This window comes from Meles meles, chromosome 3 (assembly GCF_922984935.1).
Source record: "Meles meles chromosome 3, mMelMel3.1 paternal haplotype, whole genome shotgun sequence".
In the NCBI taxonomy this organism is placed as follows: domain Eukaryota; kingdom Metazoa; phylum Chordata; class Mammalia; order Carnivora; family Mustelidae; genus Meles; species Meles meles.
In genome coordinates, this window is record NC_060068.1 from 134,294,952 (window position 1) to 134,317,005 (window position 22,054).

Here is a 22,054-nt window from a genome sequence, read left to right on the forward strand (position 1 = left end):
TGAGAATTAGAGGTGGTGGAATTCTCTGAACTACAATTTCAAATTACTATAAGTGGGGGAAGAAAGGCTGAACCCCAGGGACAAGTGAAACATACTTGATGTTCTCCTAGAATACTGAATCTTATTTATCACATTGTTTTTGAAATCTGGCTATGTCTTTCTGTCCCTCTAGAGTCTGGATTTCCTTGAGAGTGGGAAATACATAGTCTAATTAATCCTGTGTTCCCCACATCTTCCCCTATTCTAGCTCATGGCAGGTATCCTATTAATAGTAATAATAATTGCCTGCTGAGTATTTATTATGTGCTAAGCACTGTACAAGCATCAGATCTTCCCTTTATAGATAAAGAAGACTTAAAGACAGTTAAGTGATTTTCCCAAAGGGACATCACTGGTCAGTGAGGTAACCTAGATGAAATCTAGCTGTGTTCACTCCAAAAAGGTTAGAACAAAGAGAAGAAGAGTGTGCTGGTAGAGAAATGGAAGTCAAATGAAGTCTGGAGTAGGTGACAAAGTTTTCTATGGGATAAATGTTAAGACAAAAGAAAGGACTAGAACAGATTGCAGATAGGAACGGGATATGGGGAGCAAGAAAGGCACAGGAAAAGTCCGGGAGGCCAAAATTATTAAAGGCCTGTTCTGGAGGCTTCTTAGTTGACCTGACTTGTCTGATCTAGCGAAGAGATTAAGAGCAGGCTTCGGAACCAGACTGCCTGGGTTTGAATCTCCTCAGTTCTGTGGACTTGGGCAAGGTCCTTAACTCCTCAAAGTCTCAGTTGCCTTCTCTGTGCAATTGGAATAACAGGAGTCATTCCTTCAGGGTTGTGGTCATGATTAGACAGTTTAAGCCATGCAAAGTGCTTGGCACGTAGTAAGTTCTTCAGAGATGTTTAGCTGATGTTGCTATTGCGATCATTATTATTAGAGGAAAAAACATACATGGATGAATACAATTGATTCATATATCTTAGCATTACAGGGGCACCCTGGGAAATTTTCAGGTTGAGAGAAACAAGTAACACGAAGTCTGTTGGATACCACACAAATGACTAGTCCAAAGTAGCACATAGCTTCCCATTAGATCACACTGCAATCTTTTTGATGGTGTCATAGCTTTGCCAAGCTGAGTTATCAGCAATTACATGAGAAGGAAGTCTCATGTAAAAATTAATGCAGAAGAGAAAAGAGGGTGGTGGTATCCAATCTTATTCCAAGATCTGAGAAGTTACACAGTGCTCAACAGGAGCACATGGAAATATCCCATTAGAAAGCAATTGTGATTATTTTAGAATGAAAGAAAAATATTACTATATTATTTTGTCCTCCAATTTCTTTGTTTTTGTTGTTGTTGTTGTTGTTGTTGTTATTGTTCTTTTGGTTTTTGCTTTTTTTTCAAATGGCTGCTAGGTTATTCGGATAAATATTAGGCTGTTTGGACCTAAGTAGTTAATAAACAGAGTTGTTGGGCATTTCTTTTTTCTTAGAGGCACCACAAAAAGATCACCGAGCTGCCCAAGGAACTGTGCATGGGGAAAATTTGAGAAGCTTTGGAGTAGATAATGAATAAGGATACAATGAGAATGTGTGTTAAGGCTAAAAAGAAAAGGGTTCTGACTCCCGTTCAGGTAGAGGAGACTTTCTGGCTGAGTCGAACACTAATGATACACAGCAATAATCATCACGTAGGTTGGGTCAATACTGAAAAAGGCTGACTTCATTTATTTTATATCAAGATGCCATTTAGTTGGACTTCAGGCTGATAATGATGTCCAGGCTTATCTGGAAAGCCATTGCAGCTCTTTACATAACATACTTGTTATGAGTACGTGTTGGCTTATTAAAATATTACTAAATAATCAGTTAATCCTCTAATCCCTAATCCCTGTTACAAGTACATTCCTGTCTTATTAGTGGAATTAATGGATTGTTTAGAGTCACTTTTATTTCACTTTTCTTGGCACTTTCCCCCCCTCGGTCTGTCTACAGAGCCCTGCTAACATAACTTCATTATCCAGCTCTTCTGAAACCTGTCCGCTGGTTCAGAGGAAACAGCACTGTGAACAGTGGGAGTAGTTTTTTGAGTTGTCTCATAAAACCATGATATTAACAATCACAAGTAGGACCTCAGCCCAGAACTCTGTGCTTGGTTAGCACGGGGCTCAGCGAAGGGTTGTTTAGCTTTGGAGTCTGGATTCGGTGCTGTTCCCTGCTGAGAGCCATAAGTTACTGGTAGCTTGTTCTAGGAGAGTAATAAGTATTGTTGTTTAGCAATTGTGTTGTTGAAATTCAGCTCCACTATGTCTGACAGTATTTATCTAAAATACTTTCCCTGGTGCGTGTTCAAGTTCCAGTAAACCGTGTCTTATTGTGCGACCTTTTCATTTTCCAGTGAAAAGGGATCAGCTCGTCAGATAAAAGCTACAAGCCAGAGTACAGGAAAAATGCGTGCTCAGAAAATCCAAGCATGATTGAAAACAAGATGTGTTAAATCAATGCGGTTTATCGCCTGCCTATTCCCGACAATTGCTGTTCTAAGCTCATTCTGAACACACACTGGATGATAAAAGTACGGTGTCAAGCACTCGCTGGGGTGGGAACGCAAAGAAACATGTTTATCAGACAGGCTGGGTGATTTTACCCCCTTGATAGCAGTTATTGTCAAAACTCTTTGGGAAGAAATCTGAAGAACAATTATAGAGAGAATATTATTCTTGTTATATCAGAAGATATGCCAGTCAGGAAGAAAATTATGGATATATCCTTAAATGCTAAGAAAGACAGACTGTGTTGGCTTTCGATACTTAAACACCGTCATCCATTACACAGCGAAAATCATACTTCTATTCTAGTTCAAATGAGCGAATCTGGCTTTGAGACCTAATCATAAATGATCCATTTTTTTTCTTTTTTTTTAAAAGATTTTATTTATTTGAAATATAGAGATAGATCACAAGTAGATAAAGAGGCAAGCAGAGAGAGAGGGGGAAGCAGGCTCCCTGCTGAGCAGAGAGCTTGACGCGGGGATCGATCCCAGGACCCTGAGATCATGACCTGAGCTGAAGGCTGAGGTTTAACCCACTGAGCCACCCAGGCGCCCCCCATTTTTTTTTTTCTGAACTCTAAAGTAGAAAGATTGAAAGGCCAGAAAAAAAAAATCATGAAGATCTTTAGGCTTCTGTTTGCTTGAGGGATTTAATTTTAGTCTTAAACCTGTATCAAATTTGGAAATCTAAATTAAGGTTCCTGAAGAGCACATCATATGCAATAACAGGGGCAACTTTTCTCATCAACTTTATTACAATTAGAGAGCAGTACAGTTTTCCCTAATTATTGTACGTTCACCTACTTCCCATTTTAGATAGAGTGTAACCCTCCAGGGCAAGGAAGGGGTCTGTTTGTGAAGAGATGCTCTACTTCTGCTGGTGACTTTCTCACCAAGGATCATCTAGAAAATACCAACCGGTAGTGACAGGAAGTAAGTGGGTATGATGTAGCTCAGCAGTGTTCCGTGTTCTCTTTTCCCCAAAAGACAGATCAACCTCCGAGAGCCCAACTCAAACCTAACAGAAAACAGTTTCTTGATCACTTGTGGGGAAACTTTAAAATACCAGGGTGGCCTCCTCCTCCAGAATGTCTGTGCTTGTTGACCGTGAGCTTTAAGTCAAGAAGTCAGGCTGAATGACTCGTTCACCTGCACGAAGTCAGGAGTCGGGGCACCAGAATTCTTCCCCAGACTGGCTTTCTGTCTCACAGAAACTTAGCGAGAAAGAAGCCATTGAATCGAAGTGCGAGCAGAACTTGTCAGTATGTTGCAAATATACTGTATTTGCAACATCTGTATGATCTGTATGAAAATCTGTATGAAAATACAGTGGTCCTTCTGGAAGAGTAAGTGAAACATTGAGGCTTTTGTTCTAATTTATACAGCCAGCACTGTCTGTGCCTCAGTTTCCCACCTTAGAACTGGGAGTAGTGATTTTTTACTTCCATGTGATGGCATCTTGAAGGAATCACCACACTAATGTCTGTTAAGCCCTTGATATTACTGGGAAAAGGGTCTTATATGACCTCAAGGTATGTTTAAAATGATACCTCAACAACTAATCATTATGGTCGTTAGCATCTATTAAAAATCTTCAGAGGTCCTTAGAACTTAGAGAATACATAAGGTTTAGGATGTAAAAGTCTTAAAAATTAGTTGTAACCTGTTGAAGTGTAAGTTAGCATTGATTTGGTAAAGGATACTTAGGAAGTACACGTATCAAAAGACTTGAAATGTGCATACTCTTTTATCCACAAATTTCGCCCGAGTGTTGTTCATTAAATCAGTGAAAATCTGCTGTGTGTGGGGGAGGAAGCATAAGTCCCCATTAACAGGGGATTTGTTACAGAAATTATGGCCATCTATATAATGCAATATATTACAACCCTTAAAAAGAACGAGGTGGATATAAATATGTATAGAACCTATATTTATATAAAACAGTATTGTGAAAATGTCTGAAGGCATATATACTGATATAAATAATGACTCTATATGCATAGGGTTTCTTTTGTATTTTTTTATACGATAAGAATATATTTGTTTTAGATGTAGCGAAGCAGTAAAACTGTTTCCATTTTAAAAAGCAAAACCAAGTCACTCTTAACTCTTTCTTCCTGTTCTTGATTGTTTTGCTTCTGGAAGAGTTATTAGTTCCCCAATGTTCACAGGTTCTTCGCCTTCTGGCTGCCAGGCTTCAGCGTCTTCCATCTCTTTCTCCCAAAAGCCGCTGCGCTCCAACATCCTGGGCTCAGCTCCCAATCCTTTTTACAGCTCATTTTCTCTCGGTCTGTACCTTGCATGCTCCCCCAGCTCCATTCCTTGCCGTGAGCCCACCTAGTCCCTCTGAATGCACCTTCAGTAGAGAGAGGCAGTCATTCCTTCACTTGCTTTTTGAATCTCAAAGTTGTTGCCACGCATCCAGAATTTTGAAGACTACAAATGAGAAGTCATGGCATGTTCAAATAAATCCAGGTTAGAAATTTTCCTTTGGCTCCTGTGTTGGTAAATTGTGCCCAGTTGGCTTCATTTCTGACACCCTTCTGGGTTCAGGGACAGCTTTCTGCAGTCCAGTGAGCTTCTTCCCAAACCTCTCCTGGGCCTCACCAGCTCCCGAGGCCGGGCACTGGGCAGTGCAGGCACTTCACATGGAAAGCAGGGCTCCTCTTGCAAGGGGTTTGGTTCTAGGTTTCTTCGGGAGCACATCCCTTCCTCAGAAGAGATGACCAGAATATACCGTCCATGCTCTAGACATCTAGGAAGATAATGAAATAGCCAAGTGGCTGGAAATTCAACCAATTTCTTCATTAACCATATTTCTGGCTCTTGTTTAGGTTTGTGGCTGATTTTTCGGTTTATATATTTTAAAGTCAGTCTTAAAGATAGGTTTGTGAAGATAGCTTGCTGTTTTATTGTTTACCTCTGGTTGTTAATTTAGTGACTGAGAAAAAAAATGGGGCCATTATGGAACAAAAAGCCTCGCCTAACACATATGTAATAACTCTCGTGCCCAGAATGGATCTGCCTGGAAGGGAAATGCTCTGCTGTTACTCCTTTAGTTCAAATATAGAGTAGTCACCAGGGAAGCTTGGAGACCCAGGTGCTGGTTTTATCATTGCCTCTGCTATGAGGTTTTATTTATTACTTGGCATAGAGTCTAGATATTTGTTTAGACATTAAATGGCAATAGAATATAAATATTACCTTCCTAATATCTGCATTTCTTTTTATTTCCAGTCAAAATGACATCATGTCACACAGCCATTAAAAAAAGGAAATTAAAACCCCAGAAATATGTTAAAGTGCTGCAGTGAGTCGCTGAGCTATAAAAGCAGGGGAACTCTGCGCGCTAACGTTGGAATGGCACTGACGGTACTTTTCCTGTGCTGTTTGTGAACGCAGCTTACCAGCCCCTCCTTCCCATTGTTTCCAGGAATACGGATTTGAGAAGTTAAGGAGGACAGAGGAGTGATTTCTCTAAAAAGAAACTCTGAAAAGAGAAAAATCAGTTTTCATAACTGAGAATACATCCTTCTTGACTACACGATTTTAATTTGCACATAAATCCCCTTAAAAAGAATTTCCTTATTTGATGTGTTTGTGAAGTGGATTAGGAAAAAAAAAAAAAAGACTAAAGGCATGAAAAGGCCACAAATGGCACATATATTTAGTTAGGATTACTCATTTCCAGATGTTTTGAGTGGATTTTATAATCTTGTCATTAGTATTACTGCATAAAATCGAGTTGTATTATTTTCACGCTGCATGAATATTTGGACACTATAAACAATAGTTTTGTATAACCAGAGCTGTTCTGTCTGGACCAGGACCTCAGCTGAAGCCCGAAGAAGGACTCTGCTTAGATTGGTTCTGCATAGAAAGTTACTGGTTTGCTTTAGGGGAGTCTGAGATTGTGAGATTGGGAAGGTACCCAAAGCCATTGATAAGCAAAAGGCCAGATGTAAGTTTTTTTTTTTGTTTTTGTTTTTTTTTTTAAGATTTATTTATTTTAGAGAGAGTACACACACGGGCAGGCATGCAAGGGCACTGGGAAAGAGGGAAGGGAGAGCAACAGAGGGAGGGGACATTCAGAGGAAGAGAGCAGACACCTGGCTGAGCGTGGAGCCCAGTGTGGGGCTCAATCTTAGGGTTCTGAGATCATGACCTAAGCAGAAATCAAGAGTCAGATGCTTAACTGACTGAGCCACCCAGGTGCCCCTGATTTTTTTTTTAACCATTTAATTAACTTTTACTCTTTGAAAAGTAATGACTTTGGGTGGCTTAGTGGGTTAAGCCTCTGCCTTTGGCTCAGGTCATGATCTCAGTGTCCTGGGATGAAGCCCAGCATCCGGCTCTCTGCTCAGCACGGGGCCTGCTTCCCCCTCTCTCTGTCTACTTGTGATCTCTCTCTGTGTCAAATAAATAAATAAAATCTCAAAAAAAAAAAAAAAGAAAAGAAAAGTAATGACTTTGATGTCCCTGAAATGCCAAGCCCATGCATATATCATATGCTTTCTATCAACCTCCACTCCCCAGTAACATACCATAGCTCTGAAAGGACTCTTCTACAGTCTCAGCCGGGCACCCGCCTGGAAACTTGCTTTCCTGTGTAGGAATTTGCTCTTGCTTTCTGTGCATTTATAGGAAAGTTCCAGACTTACGGTTGTGGCATATGGACACAGCTCCGTAGAGTCCTAGTGAACTTACTCAGCCAACTTGTATCTATCTCCAAGTTTAAACAGGACAGGGGAAAACAACTTGAAGTCAAATGTCTGTGGTCCCTCAATAGTCTGATTGCTCTTAAATCCATGTGTCCTGTGAAGTGTATGTAGTGTGACCCCAGTGAATAGCTTCCTACGAAACGGGAACAGAGGTGGGGACCCACGATCTGAACCTCAGGAGGGCAAGAGGGTGCAATTCTGAAAGGAGGGAAGCTGCTTTCTGACTCCACAGAGTAGTCCATCCCTCTGCTGGGGTCGGATGACAGACACTTTTCAGGAAGTTTCCTTTCCAGGGTTTTTGGTGTTGCGACACCAAACAGTTAATTCCTACACATGCCGTCTGGACACACGGTTAGAGGGGACTGATGATTGAATCAGTGGAGAATGCACTATCTTGTGGAAGTTTTAAAATGCCTGCATCGCTCCCATTCCAGTCTGATGGTTTAAAAATGGGGCCTTTTTAATTGGGGGATTCCAGATTTTCCTAATGCTCTGAGTGTCCCTTATTCTGCTACTGTTGGTGCCTGGTTTAAGAAGACACCCTCTGCAGCCCTTTTTAGACACTGCGGATGAGGTGTTTGGAAGCAGAGTCACGTAATGCTGTCTTGCACTCCTTTTGTAGTTTACAGCTTCATCTGCTTTTCCTTTTTCAACCTAAGATGCTCATGCTTCTTTATTTGTAGTTAATTATGCTCAATTACGTTTTTTTTTTTTTTCTTTCTCTACTAGATTCTCAGAATTGTCCCAACTTTTAGGGGGGAAAATTGATTAGTCCCATTTCTACTGGTGCCTCCTGATCCCTGTGCTTTGAATACAATGAGGTCACTTTGTTGGAGGATTAACTTTATATTACATTCTTGCAGAGTAGACGTATGTCCCTAAGGTACAACTACCCCCACTGATGAAATAAATATACCATTCTTTATGATTCCTCCTCGTTACCCTCTCTGTTGATTTTCAGAGAGTTTATGAATAGTCACATATTTATACAACTGGCCAAAAGTATACTACTTATTTTTCTTATGGTCTGTAATAACCTATGCAAGGTTATTAAAGGGTATACAGACGCCTTTTAAGGCATAGTTTCTTATGTCATTACTTTATACAAGGAGGTCAAATTCCATCTCAGCAACAATTTCTTGCTTTTAACCTTTTTCTCTGATTATAAAAGTAATATATGTTCATTGTGGAAAGCTCAGAGAATGCATAGCTGAAGAGAAGGAAGAAAAGCACTTCAAGATCCACTTTTTTAGAAATAACTACTGTTAGGCAGTTTATACACAGACACTTTTTTAATTCTATGTATGTTCAAATTCTTAAGAGTAACCATGTTGTGGGACACTTGGGTGGCTCAGTTGGTTAAGCGTCTGCCTTTGGCTCAGGTCATGATCCCAGGGTCCTGGGATTGAGTCCCACATCGGGCTTTCTGCTCAGTGGGGAGCCTGATTCTCCTTCTGCCTACCACTCCCCCTGCTTGTGCCCTCTCTTCCTCTCTGACAAATAAATAAATAAAATCTTCTTTTTTTTTAAAGTAACCATCTTGTACATATGCTTCTGTAATCTGTTCGTTGGCCTAGCAATATTTTAGATGTCAGTAACTGTTTTTTCCCCATGGCACTGCTTTTGAGGACTGCGTCATATTCCATTCCACGGGTGTGCCATGATTTAACCATCCTGCTCCCTAGACATTTAATCTGGTTTCAGTTGTTTTTTTTTGTTTTTGTTTTTAAGTAACAGTCTTTATCAGACGGACCCTCTCACTCAGGAGCCCGTTTTTTGTCTTATTATCTGAAATATACCCCCTCCCATAGTATACTTCATAGAGCAGATACTTGTTTTCCTTTGAATAATGGGCTTAATATATCTAACCTAATTACTCTTTGTGGCAGCAGAATGACTTCTCCTCAGCTCTTTAGCTATTAGTTCCATATGATATTTGAATTGGTTCTTTTAATTGCAGATATTAAGTGTTTGTCATTGTGCTGTGAGTTGGCTAGATGGACAGAGAAACACATCCTCCGCACTGTATGTCAGACAGTCATTCATTTAACCACAATGGGTTTCTTGACACAGCAGGAATTAATTTATTATGCAAACAACTGAAGGAGCAGGTCAACAATTCAAGTTTAATGGTGGCTTAGATGAAAAAAATAAAAGCAAGAATTAGAATTTTCAGGATGCTGAATTATGTCTTCAGATATTAAAATGATATATTTAATTGTCTAAAGCTATTTTTATGGTTAAACATCTTTGATGGCAATTAGTATTATGGGTGGGGGATGGATGTGATATATAACTTAAACCTAGGTGCTCATTCCTGTCTCTTTCCAGCATTTCTTGAGAAAGTACTGTGGATTCTACGAGTAACAGCTTCCCTGCATAAAGAGTTCTATGGCTTTTTCTCTACACATCTAATTTGAAAAAAGAATTCTTCTCAAGGGTTTAGAAAGTAATTCATAAAATGGGAGGAATAATAAATATTGTGCCTTAACTCATATACTAGTATAGATAGAGAAATTTGGTACACCTGGGTATAATTTTAGTTAATTTCCACAAGAGACAGGTTGAAAGTTTACTGTTTGGAAGTGGGGAAGGGGGAAGAAGATAGCTAAATCTCATATTTGCAAAAATGATTACATTGTCTTAAATGAAAATGCTACTCTATTAACAACTTCAATAACCATTGCATTTGGGAAAAAATCTTTTCAATAAAAAGTTACCTGAAGTTCACTCCAACTTAAAATATACAAGTGAGGAAAAAGTACTTACTCTGATTTATGTGTCTTTTGGAGGTGTAATTATTGGCTTTTTACTCACCTATGTAAAACAATGTACTTTTGTAAATGGATTTCTGGCCACTTTACACAGCTTTTTTTTTTTTTTTCCCCTTTTTTTTTTTTCCGTTACATAAAAAGTAAGCACTGTCAATCAAGGAATTTTAAGGTTTATTTCCTCTTTAGAAATGATTGATAGCCTTTTAGATTTACAAGTTGACAAGTTAAAGGGTTCTATTGGTATAATTATGTACTAAACTCACAGTCTTTCAATTTAAATGTCCTTTTAAAACCACAAGATTATCATACCTGTATTTTGAAAAGTGGGCCAGTCAGTTTGGGTTGGTATACAAATTGCTTCCATTAGCCTTGGGACCTATTTGAATTTAATACAGTTTTTTAAAGTTAGTAGTAGTATGAATCTTACTTTTAAAATTTAGGCTAATGGAAATGCATTTTAAGTAAAGCATGTGGCAACTTGTTTTCTAATGTATAGCTAAATGTCAGAACTACAAAGACTGTCTTTTTACTCAGTATGGGAGAAAATATGTGGTTGAAAACGTTCGTTACACTAAAAAAGAAAAGAAGAAAAACACCCACCCACCCACTTACCACTTAAAGGATAAGGGGGATGTGGGTAGAGAACGGATCTGCCATCTTTTCCTGGTCAGATGAGGAAGGCTGAAGATATTTCACCTCTTGGGAAGAAATTTTAAAAATTTCCAGAGTCCACTGCATATCACACATTTAATTTAAGGCTGCTTTGAAGAGAGTGTGGACAGTATGCGTGCAATAAGGCCCATTGTCTCCAAATATTATTGCAGGTTTGCTCTTCTTCTAGTCTTTTTAAGAATTTTTCTTGGAGATCTCGCTGTTTCAAGCCAGTGCTCCACAGAGGCCGGTCTTCTTCCTGAAATAATATTAATGTTGGTGAACGCGGCTGTCATTTTCAATGTGAGGGTGTTGTGTCAAGGGCATGTTCAACACCTATCATTTTGCAGACTCTATCCAAGGGGAGAATCGGCCTCCTATGCCGAGAAGATCCCATCTCCTTGCCCCTCACCACATGGTCTCAGGCTTCGTTGCCATAGAGGGACTGAGATGTACCTGCTGAGGCTTACCAGAGAGTTTTCAGTTAAGCAAGTACTCGTCCTTCTCCTGCTGTTTGTAATCTATAGCTACCCTTAGTCAAGCGCTTGGGGATTTTGACCTAAGCTGCTAACTAGTGAATCCTAAAACTTCACATCAAATACCATTTTACTTTCTATTTGTGGTTATGTAAGGAATATAGAATTTGGCCAGAAAAACAAAGTTTGGGACCTGCTATTACTGTTCTTTTGAGCAAATCACTGCCTACCATGGTCAATAGCAGAAGTAGATGGCAGAAATGTTCAGCAGGGGAATTGAGCATCTGATCATCTCATGATCTAATTCAGAAGTGTAAATTAAACTTTGGACTCCCGCTTGTTTCCATACCATCAGTGTTGTGGTCTGCCTTATTTCCTGAGATTGTTCTAATCATGTGACTTCTTCATTGCAGCACTCAACGAACCCACCATCGATTATGGTTTCCAGAGGTTACAGAAGGTCATTCCTCGGCACCCTGGTGACCCTGAGCGTTTACCAAAGGTCAGGATACCTCTTTATTGGGTTATGGTCTCTGGACACTTGGGTTTAGGTGATTAGCAGAAAACTTTGCTGTCGATAAAAATTAGTTCATAGACAAACAACTCAACATTTGTGGGCTTTGTGTGCTTGGTACTACAAGGTAAACGATACCAAAACAATACCAAAATCGTTATATTGATTTTACCTCCATGATGCTATTTCTTCCTTTCAAAACCCTCTGAGTTTGGTAGGTGTTACCTCCATTTTAGAGAAGAAAATAATCAAGCAAAGAGACATCAAATCATTTGCCCAAGATCACATAGCATGTCAGTTGCTAAACTGAGATTCATAACTATACAGCCTGACTCCGAAGTCCAGGTGATTAATCCCTGCCTCACACCAACTCTCAAGAGGAAAGAGAACACTGCCTTTCTACCTATGTGAGGATTTACACTTATCCCCAGTGCAGCTAGAGCTCAAAAGAAACATATGGGCAGATCTTACAACTTGCCAGATAAGACAGAGCCTCTTAACTACCAGACGCATCCTACTTAACTGGAAATATAGTACAAACATGTGAGAAATGAAACGAGAATTCAGGACCAAGTCATATATGCCATGCAGCAATATGTCATTAGTTGCTAATACAGAAAGTAGGAAGTTCACATGTATTGGCTTCTATTCTGTACCTGTTGGCAGTGTGGGCAGTGCTACCATCTCTACCGAGGACTGTGGGCCTTGTGGCAAAGAGATCACTATGCTCAACTAACGACAATGGGAAGTAATGGGCACATTTAAAGTGCAACCAGAGTTCTGTGAGGACTCCCAAGTAGAGAAGTCAAATGCTGAAGACATTCAGAGAACAGAATTAGTGGAACTACCATTTACCATTTACTGACAGTAAAATGAAGTTTCATTTACTACACAAATGAAAATTTCTGTAAATTAAATGAGTAGATGAGGGATGCTCTCTTGCCAGAGCAGGGCTAGAGATATGTCCTTTCTAGGTCTGTGTCTTCTTGTAAAACACTTAGAAAAATGAAGTAGACATTCTTCCTAGTCCAGCAGATTTCTTTGGGGGATTCGTCTATCGTCACATGCTCCCTGCAGGCCGGGTGTCCTGGGCAGCAAGGTCACCTGTCAGAACAGACCTTGCCCAGGAGAAGGGTGTCCCACCAACTGATGGGCAGATGAGGGGAGTCAGTAGGGGAGGGAGGGACACTACCTGACTGATGAGAGGTACAGTGACCAGCAAGAACGGCTCTTCTCTGCCCAAACCTGGGGTAGAACCATGCAGCCTTCAGCCTCAACCTTCAGCTTTCCAGCAAAGCCTCCTGCTGTTCCCCTCCATAAAACTCACTGCAGAGGAAGAAGTCATATGATGTGCTGGTCTGTTCGTATCCTGGTCTTTGCAGCGGGCCTCCGTCTTACAGATTGTTCTCTTCCACCCTGACTTACTCTCAGTGAGTGATTAAATAATCTAATAGTAATAGTGAACCGCAGTCTCTGTCTAGAGTGAAGATGAGCCTTGGAGAGATTGACTTGTAAGTTTCTCCAACGTGCAAGAACCTAGCTCCCATGCATTCTCTGTGAGACTGTAATTGGTCATTTTATAGTGCAGTGATGTGAATGATGTTATGTCCACCCACCAGTCAGTGCCTTAGGTGTCTCAGTGGTAGAAAGAAGGCATGGACTACAATGCCAGATTTTTCTTATTTTTTCCACTTGGGGACAGTCTTCACTTTACATTTGGCGTTTTGGTGTCTCTAGAATCTGCTAAAAGGACTGGAGAGTCAGATTGGCAGGGGTGGGACTCGGAGCAGGGACACTTATTAGCTATGCAGCTGGGGTCAGAATTTGTTGTTCTTGTTGTTTCTCCAAAATTCTTTACCTCTCCGTGCCTCAGTTTCCTTCTCTACCAAATGGAGATGGGACTATTTTCTACCTCTTCTGATTGCTGTTTTAACCGCTTATTGAGCACGCAACAAAAGGTATCTACGATTCTTTACCAGTGAGTGAGAATGGCATCCTTGCTTCTGAGGGCTTTGCCACCCAATCTCTGCCAAGCAGGACGTCTAACCCTGGCGAGCAGTTGCACAGGTGATTTATCTTCTGTGCCTCAGTTTCTTCATCTAAAAAATGGTGACAATAACCATGCCGAATTCATGGGGAGCATGTAAGGATACAGAGGTTATCCTGCGGGTGCCCTCCGGCATAGCACCCTGGCTCACCATTGCCTCTCAGTAAATATTGATTGAAAAATAGAAGATAAATCTGGTTTAAAGACTGAGGTCTAAAGAAGTCAGGAAGTACTTGTCTTATTCCTAAAGAAGAGAAAGAGGCATGTAGGACTGAGTTTTGTGTACTTCTAAAGATAAGTTTCCAGCCGCACATCCCGTTCAGCTATGTTGAGCGAACAGCACGGGCATGTGTCACTTCATCCCCGGTGGCCTCATGGTGGAATTCCCAGCCCTCTTTTCCTGGGTTTGGGAGGAGTCATCAGCACACAATGGATTTGTGTGTTAAGGAAACCCTCAGCAGCCTGCATCTAGCCACCGAGCTGTGCAAGGGCTCTGGCAGGAGCCCACCCCAGGAAGCTCTCCCGTGACTCACATCACAAGGGCTGTCCTCCTGGCTCCGAACGTTAAGGTGGAGTGAGAGTTCAAGATCAGGGTCAGGAAGCAGCGGATGGAGCCAGCTCGAGGTATTCCTGTGCCCTTGAGAGATTTACACTCTTGCTGTCCATTGTTAGGGGGATTAAACATGGGCTCCGCCTTTCTTAGAATCATGGTCAGTGTTTGTCAGACAGGAGTGTTTCAGTGAGCCATGGACCACACACCTTAAAAAACAAACTGCACTTTATTAAACCCATGTGTTTGTGAATAGACAAAGCTAGATTCATACAACCACCCACATATTCCGTCAAATGAAACTGCTCCAAAGACCAAGCAGACAGCTTTCCATAATAATATGCCTTTGTATACTGGCTTGTGCTTTTTCAAAGAACTTGTACATGCTTTGTTTTACTGGAGCCCATCTTCGGAGAGAAGTCGGGAGAGCAGACATCATTCCCACTTACCAAATGAGGAAACAGGAGCGAGCTGAATCATTCTTCATAAATCATTTTGTCCCCGAAGGTCACCATTAGTGACAGTGGCTGTATGCACAAATTTCAAATACTGTAATTATCCAAAGCCCAGGTGTTTTTTGGTTTCCTTTTTCTGATACACAGGGAGAAGGGCGGGCTAAGATTTTAAAGGGAAGCATTCTGTTCTGTCTCATACCAACTTGCCTCCCTCTCTGGATCCTGGCAGGAGGGAGAAGAACCCGTGACTGACTTTGGGGTGAAGGCTGACTCTGCGGGTAGTGTGGAGGTGAGGGGATGGGGACTGCGGTCAGTCAGGGACTGTGAGACACTGGCACGTATGATATAATCCAGAAACACTGAGCCAAGAATTTTCACTGTTTGGAAAGCCAGAGGTGTCTCCATCCCCTTCCAGTTTATTGCAAGTTTTCCTCCTGAGTGGTCAGCGAGCAGGAGCACAAAGGCGGGGACAGGGGACCCTGCCGCCAGCATTCCGTGTGTTGGCTGTGAGTCCCAGAGAGCAGGGAAGTTTACTTGGTGCCTCTCCTGTGGCCAGCCCTGCTTTGTCAAGGTGTTCAAAGAGTACAGAGGCCCAGTGAGGGAGCTCTCCACTCAGGCAGACGTGCAGTTTGAAAACCAGATCCACCGTGCTGTGCGGTGGCACAAGCCTCTCCAGCCCCTGTCCCTCCTTCTTCCTGCTGTGGCCCCAACAGGTTGCTGTTGGGCCTTAGTGAGAGAATTTCTATAAGGGGGCCCCGCTGGCATCTAGCATGACTTCAGCATATGGAGGCTGCAGTCCCTGCAAGGTGGGTCCTCCCCATTCCATGGGAATCCAAGTTCCAGAGCCCCTCACAGCTAGCCAGGGGGAGACCGAAGATGTGAGTCCTTGGGCTTGACCGCCTCACGGTGACCACAGCGCCCCATTCCCACTTTGCCTTCAGATCTGGAAAGCCAGATAGTTCTGTCTTGAGGTGACTGGCTCCTCTCCCTGTCCCTCGCCTACACCTCGCCCCTATCCTACTGAAACTCTTGCCAGCTTTCTCTCATTCCCTCACTGAGAGGGGCTGGCATGGGGACCTCCATGGGGCAAACGGTTTTTCCTGCGAGAGCCAGTCCCTTTTTTAGAGAAAATAAAGCAGTCTGAGAAAAGTAACAAAGGCGGCATTTGTGTATTTTGCTTTATGGAGCTGAAAATATCTGGTAAATTGATCCAGTGGGAGTAATAAATACACATTACTTTATCTTGTTCTTCCTGTCCTATACCCCTGAGCCTTGATAGAACAACACCACTTAATAGACTTAAAAAAGAGTAATTACACTCATTGGTTGTGTGATTTTTCAGCCCTCCCAGCCCTGCCTGACCTTCTAATTTAGCTCACCGTGTCTAACTAATGCATTTATATTCATCTTTTATGAAGCATGTATAGTACAGAATTGACTTTAGAGCCTTTTTCAAGCTGTCCTCCCAGGTCTCCAATCTGGTTAGTAGTAAGGAGAGGGGGAAGCTATCCATCTCTATACGTTCACATATACAGATAACGCATACACATGGCTCACGGCATTTTTTTTATCCTTTATGAAACATAATAAAAAGTATTTATTACATTTTTACTTTAAAGCTTTTATACATTCTAGCATTATTTACAGCTAAACATGCAGGCAAAAGATGCGAGTGTTTTTAAAATGATTACTGTTAATGTTTCTGCTTGTCAGAAGTGCTTAAATTTTCCTGCACTTTGTCTAAAAACTTAGTTCTGTTGCCTTTTAAGAACAACACATTTAAAAGATCTTGCAAGTCAGATTTGCAAACACTGCTGACAGTTTGTGATGAATGATATTGCAAAATTTGCAAGATGTTTGTCATTTCGCACAGCCGACATATTAAGGAGTGGATTAAGAAACGCAAACCCCTATGGAAAACAACCATCCCAAACAAAAACCAAAACAAACCTCAAGCAAACCTTGAACCCAGAGAGCGCACACACCAGAATCTCTCACCCGGGTTTTCTCTCCCAACTTCCCACTCAGCCAGTGGAACCCAATTGTTCTCAGTGCATTTTCTCTCACCATATGGTCTCCTCATTACCATACACTAAGAGTCCATATGGGAAACTTGTGAAATGAACTGTATTCATTTTAACTGCCAGATGAGCAGCCTTTTGCTTTGCAAGCTTAGCTTAAGTCATCTGCTGTCTTCATGTTGTTATGGCAACACGGCACCAATAAAAAATTCTAATCTACTGTAAGTGATCACAGTATTTTAAGTGCTTGCCTATAACTGCCCTCAAAGGGGAGGAGGGAAGAAGGGTTGTATTCTTCCAAGGAGCAAAGGGCTGCTCTCCATTCCAGCAGGTGTCAGGAAAGAAGTTGGTGAGTTGGGGAGAGGTGTCAGGGTGGCTGGGTGATCGACCTGGGTGGAAAGGGATGTGGATTGCAGAGGGATGGATGGAGTGAAGAGGCACTAAAGGCCCTTCGGGAGGGTCTAGGGGGAAAAAAAAAAAACATTGAATGTCAAAAACCATAGTTCTACCAGGAGACGTGTTATCCTCGGCTGGTGCAGTGCAGCCTGCCACAGATAAGACTCGGGCTTTTGGACTTCACAGGCGGCCAGTCCTTTATGGCCCCTTCTCCTTCATTGGCATGCGGAAAAATCTCAGCCTCCACGAGTCTGCTCTTCCTGTACATGGGAATTAGTCATTTCCAACACCATGCTAATTAAGAGTACCTTAAAGTAATGGAAGTAGGCAGCAACATCCTTAAATATAAATCATTTTCACCTCCGCAGGCCACATGATATGTTGCATCTCTGTCGCTCTATCTGTATTGAAAGTGAATGTTTATAGTCTCAGTTCATCAGTTTGCATTAGCCTCATGCTGAATATTTAAACACAGAACAATTTGAACACACCATGAAGGAAGACAGTGACTGCACTTTCATTTGGAACAGCAAGGGCTCATCTAATAATAATTTAGTAAATCAGCCATTTAGTGGCTCGGTTGTGCACTGCATTGTGCCAAATATTATTCAGTTCAACTGTACACTCGCAGAATGGAAATTCAGACTCCACTCACAGGCACTGTTTTTGCTCAATGGAGAGACGAGACCCAAAATCACCCTCCCTAAAGAGCGTTCGTGTTTAGCGATTTATCATAAATACAGAGCTGGGGCAAAATAAAACTGGAGTCGGCTGTATACAATGTATTCTAATTATGCTTTTATTGTTTTAGTCTTTATGCAAAGACTATCAGTGATTCAAAACCTGCAGTTGCATCGGCGAAAATACAAATAAGAAATCTTTGCATAACCACGTTGTCTGTTAGCAGAAAAGGGGATAAGTAAGGGTTTCAGGAAAGGGCAAAGAAAAACCTGTCATCTGTATCTTCCACGCTGTGACCCTGGCCATCCTCTTACCTTGGTCATTCATTTATGTTTGTCATTTGAGGAAACTCTATTAGCATTTTATCCAGGAACCAAAATGACTCGACCCAGACAAAAATACAGAAACAAAAGCAAAGCATATGGTATATTTAACTCTTGGAAAAAGCACACTTGAGTTTGAGGACAAGAAGCATTTCTGTCTCTGCATTCTCTTGTCAAAAGCACAAATTATGAATGCAGCCCCCTTTCCTCCTCTCTCCCCTGTATTTGCCAGAAACCTCACAGGCAAGTTCCACAACCTATTTTGATAATATGTTCAAGTTAGAGACTTGGTGGCCCCTCTACTTATGCCTCTTGTGTTGGGGGGAGCTTAGCCTTGTCCTGTAGGCCCTCTGAGACTAAATATAGAACCCTGGGAGGGGGCGGGTTTAGGAGTATGCATTTCTGGAGGGAGACAGATTGTAGCTTCATTTAAAAAGCCCATGATCCACACAAGAGCTGTAATTTTCCCTTCCTTATTTTACCTTTGACTTGTTTTTTGGTAAGTTATTCCACCCGTCATTATTGTATTGGGCCCATTTCAGAGATGAGGACAGTGAGGCCCAGAGAGGCCAAGTAATCTTCTTAAGCTTACACAGCTGGTGAACGCAGGTTTTCTACCTCATCTGCCTTCCTCCCTGGTAGTCTGTTCAGAATCTAACAGTGTGCATTGACTCTAAGAATGCAGATCATTTGCGGAAGTTCTCTGGAAAACAAGTGAAGGTTATCAGTATTAGTGTTGGCTACGGCTCAGTTAAGCACAGACTATACATCTGCTGAACCAGATGTGAGTATTAACCCAGCTTTACAGATGGGGAAATGGAGTCAGGCATTCACACTGCTGGTCGGTACCAGAGCACGGATTTGAGCCAACTACGCTGAGGCCCAGAGCTAGTATCCCTAAGCACTGCATCCTAGAACTAAGAAAAAGGAATTTTAGGAAACAAGAACTAAGAAAAAGGAATTTTGCTATCCAATCCTAAAAATATCCTCAAGCTTGGCCAGGGCTGGGGTGGGGGTGGGGGGGTGGAGGAAGAGGGAAATGGTAGCATGGACTGAACTTAGCTCAGAAAGGGCTGAGCCAAGCAAAAGTGGCAGCTGGCGGTGTGAATTAACCACATGCACATACGGACACTGGAGATCATTCTTCTTCTCTTTAGCAGCAGAGTCATTGTCGTTGGGACCTGTCATAGCAGTTAGTCCGTGGCTGAATTCTGGAAACTCTTCCGAGTTCGTTTTTAGCTCTGAGCTCTTGAGGAGGGCGATCACACTGACCCTACTTCACATTACGCCCTGTGGGCAGGGGCATGGAATGTGATTACTCCTCAGTTCAGGGAGAAGTCACACGAGGAACAAGGGGCTAACTCCTGTGTCCCTCCCCACCGTCCAAAACCTTCCTCTTAGACAGAAGCCCTTAGAAACAGACACTAGGAGGGAGGTCTTCAACCTTGCTCACTATTTCCAGCCTTGAGTTACACTTCAATTAAGCATCAGAGTAATCAGAACAGCCCCGGCAGTCTTGAGGCAGTGGATTTTAATTGCAGTTATACTCAGGACCATCTGTAAAGCCCTGGGAATTTACAGATATCATTCGTCTGGAGGTGCATATAGTAGTCGATGATGTTCGACAGTTTAAGAACCAAAGCAAACTCTGTTTTCTCCTCCCTTGGATATCCTCGAAGTAGAACACGGCTCCAGCAAGCACATATCACTTACTCAAGTTTAACAATACGTACTTGTCCAGAAATACAAATATACATGTACATTTGTGTACACACACCCCAAACGCGTAGACACAGAAGTACGGGTAGGTAGGTACGGCAGTAAATTTCTCTGTTTACTCAGTGGTCCTTCTCCTTTCCAACTAGACATTTATTCTGCTTTGCCCCAGGGAAAGGGAATCCACAACCCAAAGACAAAGAGAAACAGAAGTAGTTAATTTTCAGCCTTTGTGTTTCTAAGAGCCCAGACCTTGGGCGACTTTAAAGATTTTCAAGGGTAATTTTGACTCTAGGCAGTTTTTGTTTCATGTGCTGACTTTACAACCTACCCCTGAAAAAGGCACCTCTGTCCGTAGCCTTCTCTTTAAGCAGAGACTTTTATCCTGATCAGAAAGTCGATTTCCAAGGCCACTCAGCAGGACCTAACCCAGAACGTCGGTCTTAAACCAGTACAATGAATTGGAATAAGAAGAGCCGGCCAGAGGTTACCGAGTTCAGCTCTGTACCTCCAAGCAGGTCATATTCACAAGGGTGCAGACACCATCTTTCACTGTATTTGTGGCGGGAAGCACCCCAGGCTCCCATTCACCAATTACCATGACACCATTTAGAAGAGAATGCCAGGAGACCAAAAAGAGGGGGGAAAGCCATTGTCATAACTCTTCGCAGAAATACCTGGTTTCACAATTTATACTTAACTGCTGACACTTGAAAAGTCGAACATTTTGGTAAAATGAATCAAGCTGTAATGTTTCTTTTATGAGATCCCCTTGCAGGAAAGGGAGGGTTGGCACCTTGTGGAGACCAAGCTTAGTTATCCATCATAGCAGTCAGCTGTCCGAGCCGGCTTCTCAGAGGTCACGCGATCGAACCAACAGCTCTTAAAACTATATGATTGCTTACGGAACAGGAATTGGGGCACCAGATAAAAATTACCTGGTCTAATAGGCAGCGAACAATTTTCACTCAATAAAATTAGAAGCCAAATCATTCATTTCATAACACTCTGGCTAATTTATTTGTTGACCTTTTATTATCCATAGCTCTTCAGTGGTATTAACTGCAACTCAGACAAAATCTCTTGTTCATTTCACTTCCATTGATTTTTTTTTTCCATTGAGGCAATAACGGCTGCTTGAAAACAGCCTTTTTCTTTCCACTGTAAAAGTCAATCATGTAAGTTAGTATGTCTTACGTTGATATAGCTGCCTTAGCTTACAACCTACTTTAATTTCATGTGATTCAGAAGACTTCTATGCCATGTTTGCAACAAAGGCATAGCTCTCTGGTGTGCCTCTGGCCACGTGGCATGATGGTGCGTAGTGAGATGTTTGAGAAGGAAGAGGGCTCTCATCTAATCTGGAGAGAACACCAACTTTAAAATTAGAGAAGGTGCCGATGACCTCCCCCCCACACACACACACATTTTCTTTAGACTGGACTAGAACGCCTTTGATGCCTTTTGTACTAAGAGCAGTAGAATCTTTCAGATTACTGAATTCCTTTGTTCTGAAAATTTCTGCAGATTTTAATTGTGGCTTGACTTTTATTTTTCTTTAAAGACTGTGGGCAATAAGTATGTGCTAGAGCATTCCGTAAGCTTCAGCTGAAACTTCTTATATAATAAAGTACTAGGAAGTCTTTAGGATGCAGGGTTGTAAAATATAATTGTTCCACATTTGGCATTTTATGCTTCCCTAGAAATAACCACTTGCTACCTACACCTCATCTATGCTCCTCCTTTCCATTTCAATTTACTCTAAAGTGGTCCTTAGCCATAATGAGAATGCCCCTTTCAACAGAAACATGTTTAATTATATCTATGCTAAATGTAAGTGACTCTTCTCAGTCATAGGGCTTCTGAGTAAAGAGCGCTTAAAGTGTGACATGAAAGGTTCCTAATGATCTGCGGTCAGCTGTCTTTTGAGTTCCTATTACCAGAAAAATGAAAAATTTGAGGAATGTCTCAGAGGATCGGAAACTAAACAGTCCTCAAGTATTATTTGGGTTTGTTTTACTCCTTCCCTCCCTGCCTCATGATATGATTTTTTAGAATGCAGAGTCTGCCATTGTGGAATTTTCCATTAGGCTGAATAAACACCAAAGACATTGGGATAGAAAACTAACCTGCTCAGAAATCACCTCTCAGGACAACTAGTATTTATCGTTCTGTACATCAGTCTCT

At 41.7% G+C, this 22,054-nt stretch overlaps 1 protein-coding gene across 6 annotated transcripts in view; it reads left to right on the plus strand.

Moving 5' to 3' along the window:
* The window catches only part of EBF1 (EBF transcription factor 1), a 387,643-nt gene that overhangs the window by 342,495 nt on the left and 23,094 nt on the right, over positions 1-22,054 (plus strand). For all 6 annotated transcript variants that reach the window (XM_046001039.1, XM_046001042.1, XM_046001043.1 and 3 more), the window contains exon 11: positions 11,578-11,666. In XM_046001039.1, the coding sequence (XP_045856995.1) occupies positions 11,578-11,666 (89 nt within the window). The remainder of the gene's footprint in view (positions 1-11,577; positions 11,667-22,054) is intronic.